The sequence below is a fragment of the Schistocerca americana genome, chromosome 8 (assembly GCF_021461395.2).
Source record: "Schistocerca americana isolate TAMUIC-IGC-003095 chromosome 8, iqSchAmer2.1, whole genome shotgun sequence".
Lineage (NCBI taxonomy): Eukaryota > Metazoa > Arthropoda > Insecta > Orthoptera > Acrididae > Schistocerca > Schistocerca americana.
In genome coordinates, this window is record NC_060126.1 from 368,874,922 (window position 1) to 368,885,736 (window position 10,815).

The following is a 10,815-nucleotide window of genomic DNA, read 5'->3' on the forward strand; positions in this document are numbered from 1 at the left end:
CAAAGGGTCCAGGCCAGAGGAAAGAGCATTATTATCTGCGGTATGTTTTTGTGGCATTCCCTGAGTGATCTCATCATTATGGAACGCACAGTGGATCAACACAAATATGCCTCTCTCATTGGGAACCAAGTCCACGTCTACAAGCAGTTTGTTTACTCTCGGCACGATGGCATGGACGAGCAGGACAATGCAACGTATAATGTAACTCGCAGTGTGCGTGTGTTTTTCGAAGAGCACCAGGTTGAGTTTACCGTATTCCCCTGGCGACCAAACTCGCTGGATTTTAAAGCGATAGAGTATCTGTGGGACTACCTCGATCGGACTCTTCGGCACATGGATCTGCAACCGAGGCACGTGGCGCAGCTGGCTCCACATCCCTGTCGATACCTTCCAGAATCTCATTGTCTCTCTTCATGTACGTCTCGCTACAGTTCACACTACAAAAGTGTTTTCTTCATTCTTTTGACAGGTGGTCGCGTTAACGCGAGTCGACAGTGTATGTGTACTGTACTTAGTAGTGGATGTTAACAGAAAACTTAAGAAATAAAAATTAAATTCGTCTAACTGGTTGGATTTAAGTTTTTAATAATAACAGGTGACATCAGACAAATTTACAGTCTTGTCAGGTGTCATCTTTCGATGCAGCTGCTGCAGCAGCAGTAGCAGCAAACAGCAGACCTGTAACACAGTGAAATAGTTTTAATGCAATTATTTCTGCGTAGTTGCTTATACTTAGATGCTGAAGCAATTTTTGTCATTTTTTTCTTCATTTGAGACCCAATTACGTAATTTCACTAAGTATGAAAGAATGTACCAGTACATAACAATGCAGTGAGTATACTAAATATGAAAGAATGTACTGGTTGACAACAGTAGAGGGTACGTGTCGTCATCATCAATTTGGAAAAATGTAAGTATCTCAAAACGTGAAAATTTACATATACAAATGTTACAGACGTACTGGTATGTAGATGATCACTGAGGACAATAAAATTCGCAGTTACAAGACTGAAATCTGATCAGTGCATTGGGGTGCTATAAATTTAATTGATACTTACATTCGGAGTTGCATCCCAAAACATACTTCCGTGTTGACGTTTCATGTTTTTCCAAACACGGTGTTAAAGGACACATACCATGAGTGTTATTTTTATGTTTGACCGAGTCAGTACCTATCTATCACCATATGGGTGGGATTAACAAACGTTTAAGACCTTTATTTATAAAGCTAGAAGGACAGACGAAGCAACTTGTATGCGTATCAGTCCTCGTTAAGCCGCCATTCGGTGTGTGAGCACGTGCAACAGAATCATTTTTGTCGGTACCAGATGTATTTATAAGACATTGTACTTTTGTTTTAACAGGCTTTCAAAAGCTGTTAGATCATTATAGTGTATGAGTCGCTGCACGTTACATCGCTGAAAGGCTAGACAGTTGTCCTAAAACTAACAGTGTGAGTGCTTCACTGATGAGTGATTTAATATGAGGCAGTGGTCATTGGAGAAATGAAGCTTCTGTCACCATGACGATTAGGTGTGTCATGTAACTGTGGCGTTATCGGATCTTATACTGACCGCCAGACTGAATGTACACGAAGCAGGAGTGAGTCGTGTGGCTTCATTTCACGTCCGGATAACGGATCGTGGTGGCCAGAACTATTTGTGGGAGTGGGGCGGGAGGTGGAGGATACCTGAGTCCCAGATCTGTATAGGTGCTGGTGTTGACCACTCGTTATGACCCTGAAACGATCGGTCAATGGAGCGCAGATAAATGTGACTGTGTGGTTATAAAATGAGTAGGTGCATGTATGCACATAGGGACATACGGTATGTTGAGAAATACCTTGTACCGCTGACCGCAACAGTAAGAAAGCTTAAGCGCATTTCTCTGCTGCGTCCTATTTATTAGGCGAAGAACTTCAATAAAAATCATGTTTTGACAAAATATCCTACCCTATACGAAATTGCGTTCATAAACGTGAAAGCATTCCTAACTGTCTGCTAGCTGGGCAGTAATTGGTCTCTCTCTCTCTCTCTCTCTCTCTCTCTCTCTCTCTCTCTCTCTCTCTCTGTGTGTGTGTGTGTGTGTGTGTGTGTATATGTGTATATGTGTCGATATTGATCAGCACTTAGATTCTAACGTTAGAACGTTTTGTTATCAGTGTATTTCGCTCGATGAGTTGCTGTTACGTAATAATTATTATTCCACCGAATTATAAACAGTAGTATGTACCAGATAAATAAATAAAATAAAGAATAAATGCTATTGTGAACATGGTATGCTCACAACTTGCAAGGATAAAGACAATGTTGATACACATTTTGTACATCTACAGGGAATGCTTGACTACTGGAAACACCGACTACTTCTGGGCCATTTTGGAGCGGCTGTTGCCACGCACCGTATTCTTCGGTCGGGCCTATACATGTGGTTTCACTAGGACAGTATCTGCAGCAGTGCAAGGCCAGCGCGCGAAACTGGGATTGAGCTGACCCACCAGACCCTCATCGCCGGCCTGACGCTGCTTCGGCCGCCGACGCCATGGCGTTGGCGCCTTCCGCGGCGGCGCCGACGCCTCCTTCGAACATGGACTTTCCGACGCCGACGGCCGCCTTCCCACCGGCCACGAATGCGTCGACAGCCGCCTTGGACGCCTGGGAGGCGGCGTCTATGCCCGCGTCGGCTCCCTGCTGCATGGCACTGATGGCTCCTTCTGCGCCGCCCGCCATGGCGGAGAAGCTCTTCTCGGCGCCTTCCTTGCCGGACCCCACGGCCACCATGAAGCCGCCGGCGAAATCAGCGCCGGGCTCTGCTGACGGCTGCTGGCTGCTGCTGGCCTCTGGCCGCGCCGCAGCGGGGCTCAGCAGCATCTGAGGGCAAAACCACACTCTCGTTCTGCTGTTTGTTTATCACAGGCATGTGGTGCTTAATTTAACAATGGGTCTATTCACAGACTCCCCTCTGCCCTCCTTCCGTATAGCGTTGTTGCTTTTGTCGTTGTGATCTTCAGTCCGAAGACTAGTTTGACGCAGCTCGCCATGCTAATCTGTCCCGCACAAGCTTCTTCATCTCTACTTAGCTATTGCCACACACATCCATTTACATCTGCTTACAGTTATCAAGTCTTGATTCCCCTTATCATTTCCCCCTTCCCCCCTCCCACCCAATAATTTCGACCAGTACCGTAATGGTTATTCCTTGATGCATCAGAATGTATCCTTTCAACCGATCCTTTTATTTTAGTCCATTTAAATTTCTCTTCTCATTTCGATACGGCGCCTCCTCATTAATCATTAGTTATCAAATCAACCTATCCAATCTTCAGCATTCTCCTGTAGCACCACATTTCAAACGGTTCTTTCTCTTCTTCTCTGAACTGTTTATCGTCAATGTTTCATTTTCGTACAAGGCTACACTTCCTCCAGAAAATACCTCCTAACAAATGTGTGACGAAGAAATAGCGACGTCAGCCGCATGAGAGCACTGAAGTAGTTCGGTGGCGACAGGTGAATATTTGTGTAGGACTGGGACTCGAACCCAGATTTCCCGCTTCACGCGAGCAGTCGCTGTAACAGCTTCGGCTCTTCGAGCGCGCTCCACGCCTGACCCGAATTCCCATCTAGTCGCTCAACTGCTGCCGTAGCGCTCCCCTTTCCGTTTTCTTCATCGCTCGCAGCATTTCTCATGATTCCCGGAAGACATCGGACATAGGGTGCATCCACATTGAAGATATAATGAAATGCCTTCAAGGCTTAGATATTATTGTTATTTGAGTCGGACATGTCCGAAAGAACAGACGCCGCTCAGACACGATTACGCAGCCGTGTTTATATATATATATTGACACCATGTATATACTAATTATCGTTATTTTCGTATACAAGATGTATCAAAAATAGTTGGCATATTTTGTAGCGCAACGGAGAAGAAGTCGAGTAAAATATGTTCTAAAATCCATCGCTTCTGGCTATCACTGATTAAACCTTTAATGCGATGTAACAGTGAAGTCGACTACTTCAGATAACGTCCTCATGCAATAGAAAGAATCGTGCGGTTTATGTACGAAGTGTCACTAGAATATTTTAACAGTGTTGTTCAAGATGTACCAGATGGTGTTTGCCATGACTGACTGATAGGTAGGGAACGAACTTTTCCATAGATGATTCGTTTGGATTCCTACCTGCGGAAACAACTGATCCAGTTGGTTTATGCAACGGACATTCCATATGCAGAGACACTTTACAAGGGCCTCGTGGAAACTTGCGTGTGTGGAAGGGAGGCAATAACATTTGGACTACTTTCTGTGAATGAAGACAGTGTGATCAATTTCTGTCAGTTGGCCACTGCCAGAAGGTAAAGCGGCATTTTAGGTGAGGCTGCAGTTGTTATATGGATCAACTTGTTACGTGGGAATCTTGAACTAATCACTGGTAGCAGGCCGGCCGGAGTGGCCGTGCGGTTATAGGCGCTACAGTCTGGAACCGCGTGACCGCTACAGTCGCAGGTTCGAATCCTGCCTCGGGCATGGATGTGTGTGATGTCCTTAGGTTAGTTAGGTTTAAGTAGTTCTAAGTTCTAGGGGACTGAGGACCACAGTAGTTAAGTCCCATAGTACTCAGAGCCACTGGTAGCAGGAGTGTTTCCTTCCAGTACGTGGTAGCACCCTATAGTTCTCCTGCTGATTGCTGGTGGCCGGGCTGTCAGTATCAGAGAGACTGCGAGAGGTCATGTTGTTTCTCTGTTTGTAATTTTTTCTTCTGTGTATTTTTTTTATAGTAACGTAGCCTTTTTGTGTATCAGTAAAAATGCTGTATCTTGTGGAAGTCTTAACTTCAGGTGAGGGATAAAATGTTTAAAATTTCCCTAAAATTGAAAATTGATGCTTACCTTCAACCGAATGTAAGATGGCAACGTATGGGGCAATTTGATACAATTTCGTTTGGGATAATTATTACAGTGCAACAATCACGTGGTGTCGAGTACAGTTTCTTGTTATATATTTTCCTTATGCAGGCAGTATGAGATAAAAACAAAAAGGAGACAAATTGAGGCACAACGCTAAAAGAAACATTTAGCGAAGTGTCGAAAGAAGTAATATCAGCTTACCAGTAATTTTTAAAAAGGAAACAAACTTTTCTATAATACTGATAACAAATCACATGTAAGAGAAATACGGCAAATAAAACAGAACTAAATTTTTCGATCAGTGGTTAATATGTATAACAATTTCTCCACCCACTGTAGCAACAAGCCCCATTGTGAAGTCATTTGTTTTTACAGTGTGCATGCCCGGAAAAAAACGTAACAAGCGAGCCCTTGAGTGGGAATTCGCAAGTTCAGTCTTTATTAAGTTTAATTTGAAAAAATATTAGGTGCTAATGACTCACCATGTTCATCAGGAAGGCGACAGAAAATGAGTGTCCGTGAGGGAGGGGAGGGGGTTGCAGAGATCAACCTTCTATGGGATGTTCGCATTACACTTCACAAAATGGACGTCGTCGACTTTGAAGAAATTTTCAAAACAAACCATTAACTTGAACCATGAACGCCGAATGAAAAATGGCGCGCCACAGTAATCACAAAGGTACACTCCAACAGGGCAGAAGGCGAACTCCTTGGGAGATAGAAACTGAGCAGGACGGTCAGCTAGGTATCCACTCTTAAGGAACGCATATAGAATCGTACTGATGCAACGGAATGATGAGGACTGATGGAATGTGATGGCATGCAAACGAATGCGAAACCATTTTTCGCGGCGCTTATCGTGAAACTGGCTGTCCTTGAAGACGTAGCTGCAGATACTGCCACAGTGTGTTTTATAGACACGGAAAAAAAACAAATATACAGAGTCTGGATTTGTGCAGTGGTTCCAGGTGGCACGAATTGCAATGTCACACAATTTTCAGGAGGAATAGTTTGCTCTAAAGGAGAATGATTTTTATACGTAGACCAGGAATCAAGCGAGAGGAAATTATTTTGACAAGTTACTGCCAAAAAGCAATGCTCATACCGTAGTTGTAGTTCTCTTACCCTCATTTTCCACTCTTGCTTGCTGTGACGTATATATTCCCTACTGCCCATGCACGATCGTGCACACGAGAAAGACTCTTAGGGGACAGACCACCTGCAACTTCTCCCAGCACAGTAAATAACTTTCCAGCAATTTACAATTCAAATTAATCGTCGGCATAATTGTGTACGAATGCATTAAGACATTGACGTTAGTTAATCTTGGTACAACCTCCTTAGTACCTGTAATTTCCAGAGTTCCTTTAATATGCATTTCCACTTCAAATCCCGATTGGTGGGAGTTAAATTCCTTGCTGAATGATGGGGTAAGTTTATTTACCTCATATACAAATTTTCGGGCCGATTTCGCAGTTTGCTGTGCATCGTCAAGTTAACGGAAAAAGTTCAAGGCAATCGTAAAATGCGTTTTAGACAGGTACGTGCCGAGTAAAACTGTGAGGGACGGGAAAAACCCACCGTGGTACAACAACAAAGTTAGGAAACTACTGCGAAAGCAAAGAGAGCTCCACTCCAAGTTTAAACGCAGCCAAAACCTCTCAGACAAACAGAAGCTAAACGATGTCAAAGTTAGCGTAAGGAGGGCTATGCGTGAAGCGTTCATTGAATTCGAAAGTAAAATTCTATGTACCGACTTGACAGAAAATCCTAGGAAGTTCTGGTCTTACGTTAAATCAGTAAGTGGCTCGAAACAGCATATCCAGACACTACGGGATGATGATGGCATTGAAACAGAGGATGACACGCGTAAAGCTGAAATACTAAACACCTTTTTCCAAAGCTGTTTCACAGAGGAAGACCGCACTGCAGTTCCTTCTCTAAATCCTCGCACAAACGAAAAAATGGCTGACATCGAAATAAGTGTCCAAGGAATAGAAAAGCAACTGGAATCACTCAATAGAGGAAAGTCCACTGGACCTGACGGGATACCAATTCGATTCTACACAGAGTACGCGAAAGAACTTGCCCCCCTTCTAACAGCCGTGTACCGCAAGTCTCTAGAGGAACGGAAGGTTCCAAATGATTGGAAAAGAGCACAGATAGTCCCAGTCTTCAAGAAGGGTCGTCGATCAGATGCGCAAAACTATAGACCTATATCTCTTACGTCGATCTCTTGTAGAATTTTAGAACATGTTTTTTGCTCGCGTATCATGTCATTTCTGGAAACCCAGAATCTACTATGTAGGAATCAACATGGATTCCGGAAACAGCGATCGTGTGAGACCCAACTCGCCTTATTTGTTCATGAGACCCAGAAAATATTAGATACAGGCTCCCAGGTAGATGCTATTTTTCTTGACTTCCGGAAGGCGTTCGATACAGTTCCGCACTGTCGCCTGATAAACAAAGTAAGAGCCTACGGAATATCAGACCAGCTGTGTGGCTGGATTGAAGAGTTTTTAGCAAACAGAACACAGCATGTTGTTATCAATGAAGAGACGTCTACAGACGTTAAAGTAACCTCTGGCGTGCCACAGGGGAGTGTTATGGGACCATTGCTTTTCACAATATATATAAATGACCTAGTAGATAGTGTCGGAAGTTCCATGCGGCTTTTCGCGGATGATGCTGTAGTATACAGAGAAGTTGCTGCATTAGAAAATTGTAGCGAAATACAGGAAGATCTGCAGCGGATAGGCACTTGGTGCAGGGAGTGGCAACTGACCCTTAACATAGACAAATGTAATGTATTGCGAATACATAGAAAGAAGGATCCTTTATTGTATGATTATATGATAGCGGAACAAACACTGGTAGCAGTTACTTCTGTAAAATATCTGGGAGTATGCGTACGGAACGATTTGAAGTGGAATGATCATATAAAACTAATTGTTGGTAAGGCGGGTACCAGGTTGAGATTCATTGGGAGAGTGCTTAGAAAATGTAGTCCATCAACAAAGGAGGTGGCTTACAAAACACTCGTTCGACCTATACTTGAGTATTGCTCATCAGTGTGGGATCCGTACCAGGTCGGGTTGACGGAGGAGATAGAGAAGATCCAAAGAAGAGCGGCGCGTTTCGTCACTGGGTTATTTGGTAACCGTGATAGCGTTACGGAGATGTTTAATAAACTCAAGTGGCAGACTCTGCAAGAGAGGCGCTCTGCATCGCGGTGTAGATTGCTCGCCAGGTTTCGAGAGGGTGCGTTTCTGGATGAGGTATCGAATATATTGCTTCCCCCTACTTATACTTCCCGAGGAGATCACGAATGTAAAATTAGAGAGATTAGAGCGCGCACGGAGGCTTTCAGGCAGTCGTTCTTCCCGCGAACCATACGCGACTGGAACAGGAAAGGGAGGTAATGACAGTGGCACGTAAAGTGCCCTCCGCCACACACCGTTGGGTGGCTTGCGGAGTATCAATGTAGATGTAGATGTAGAACGCTTTGTTTGAAATTTCGTTACCTTTCTTTATCCAATTTTGTAGTATTGTCCGAAGTTACGCAACCTTGAAATTACTGTAATCTGTGTCGCGCGCGATTTGATTTGCATAACGTAAATCAGTATGATGCACATCCTCTAAATTGAACCGCGCATCCTTGAAACGCCCAAACACCTTATTTTGTGACAATTACGCCTTGTCCTCCCTCGAATATCCCTTCTTTTTCTTATGCACTACATAGTCATATTGGTGCGGACTTGGCGACATCTGTTCGTAATTGCTTTTTTACAACGCTGCGGATGATCTTCCATGTTCGTAATTATGCTTAGCACTTGCTCCTTGGACAACGATTGTCATTTACTACGTTTCACTGGAGAGGGGATTTGTGGCTCCTTGTCTGATTAAAAATGATGAACTGCATGGCTCGACACCTGTTTCAGTATCACTTTCACTTACTGAGCACGTATCGTCATTATTGTACTCCTCACATACATTTGCCGCACAATCGAGCGTATAAGACACCACACATTCGACTGGCTCATCTAGCGGAGAGGCTAATATTTCATCTGTCACTTCTTTCTCATTCTGCGAAATTGCTTCGGTTCCTTTCTCACGAAATGTCAATTTCGGCAACTGTTGTAGAAATAAAGCGATGTTTGCTTTATTTATCGTTGCAATTGCTCTGTTTTTTATCAACACCACTAGCAATGTAGTACTGTTGTGAGTTACTGGTTGACCAAGCAGCTCAACTACGTTCCGTAGCCTCATGCTGTGCTCACCATTGGAGACCTCCAGTCCCCCCGTGTTGCCATTAGCAGCCAATCTTGGGGTTGCATGGCAGACATGTGGAGCGTCGAATGGCGTAAACATCACTGCCTTTTGCGACCTCTCTCTCAAGTGGTTCCTTATAATTCAGTGATATTCATAACTGAGCATAAAGGAAAAATGCTGTGCATCTATAATAATGGTGCAACATTATAAAGTATCTCGCATTAAAATAATTCGAAAATCTTTTTGTACAAAAATTATTGAAAAAATTGTTACAACTAGCCCCCATCTCCGTATAATATCCTTCTAATAGCAAAGCAAAGAGTAAGCATTGCAGACATATTTCGAGTTTTCGTTGTTTTGGTTTGAGATTCCAACTGTACAAGTTTGGTCCATTTTATTTTACATTTTCTATATGTAAGATATAAGTGGGTCCTCGGGGACCAGCCATATTTGTAATCGTTCCAACCCAAAAGAGGTTGGAGGAAGTAACTTCCATTCGCAGGTGAACATTCCTGATGGACACGATCCGAAATACACAAATACAAACTCTCTCTCTTTCTCTCTCTCTCTCTCTCTCTCTCTCTCTCTCTCTCTCTCTCTCTCTCACACACACACACACACACACACACACACACACACACACACACACTTACATACATACACACACAAACATGTGCGCGCTCATGCATACACACACTTCGAGCTGGAATACAGAACAAAATACTTAGATCTCCTCGTCATCCTCCGTAACTCCAAATACCGCAGGACGGCCACTCTAGGGTTCTGGCCAAGAGAGTTAGCGAGAGGACACGGTTCAAACCCCAATATGGTCATCCAGATTTAGAGTTTACGTGGTTGCCCTAAATCACAGAAGGCAAATGCCGGGATAGGTCCTTTGAAAGTCCACGGCCGATTCCCTTCCCCATCCTTTCGTAATCCGAGCTTGTGCTCCGTCTCTAATGACGTCGTTAGCAACGGCACGTTAAACTCTAATCTTCCGTCCTTGGATTCCGGGGTTCTGTTGCCCAATCTTTACGTGTTGGTTCGTAGGGGGTGTATCTCACCAGTGCGATGACAGCGGCGAACGTCAGTGGCAGGCAGCAGTTGCTCATGGTGCTGGGACGTTTGGCGGCTGACAGGTGGGAGTCCAAATCAGACTGTGCTTCCGGTACGCCTACGCTTGCTTATATACACCACGGCCGGAAGAACCATGGCTCCTACGGCCCATTACCACCAATGGCTAATGACTTTCCGGCCTCCGCGCGACCGTCACCCCAAAAAAACCTTACTTCCGCAGTTCCTGCGTGTGTTTGCCAGCCGTGACACTGGCCATTTGTCATGACGCGGCATCATGTACTGTTGGCCGAACTAATCGACGTATCACTAAAATCACAGTGCCGCTCAAGAGACATGGATGAAGGGTAAATTAGAAATGTAAAAGTGGCAATCGAAAATTCTCTATCAGAGTAGATCGCGCACGCCAAGCTCTATAATACGCTGATCCGGAGGGACTGAGTGTGGAATTTTGCAAAATTGCGCTTCGGCAGTAATAAGACCAAATTCTGCTTGTGAACCGCTTGAAAGAAAAAAACGGAGCAATGTAAAGTTCCATATAATCGAAGAGTGTCCAGCTGG

The 10,815-nt window shown here is 44.2% G+C and overlaps 1 protein-coding gene across 1 annotated transcript; it reads right to left on the bottom strand.

Annotated features, from left to right (window-relative positions):
• Nucleotides 1–561: 561 nt before the first annotated feature.
• LOC124545345 lies at nt 562–10,336 on the bottom strand. Its single transcript, XM_047124243.1, has 3 exons — nt 10,245–10,336; nt 2,498–2,870; nt 562–678 (listed from the first exon to the last, which is right to left on the bottom strand). Exons 1-2 carry the CDS (start codon nt 10,290–10,292, stop codon nt 2,505–2,507), a joined length of 414 nt encoding a protein of 137 aa, XP_046980199.1. The 5' UTR covers nt 10,293–10,336; the 3' UTR covers nt 562–678; nt 2,498–2,504.
• Nucleotides 10,337–10,815: the final 479 nt, after the last annotated feature.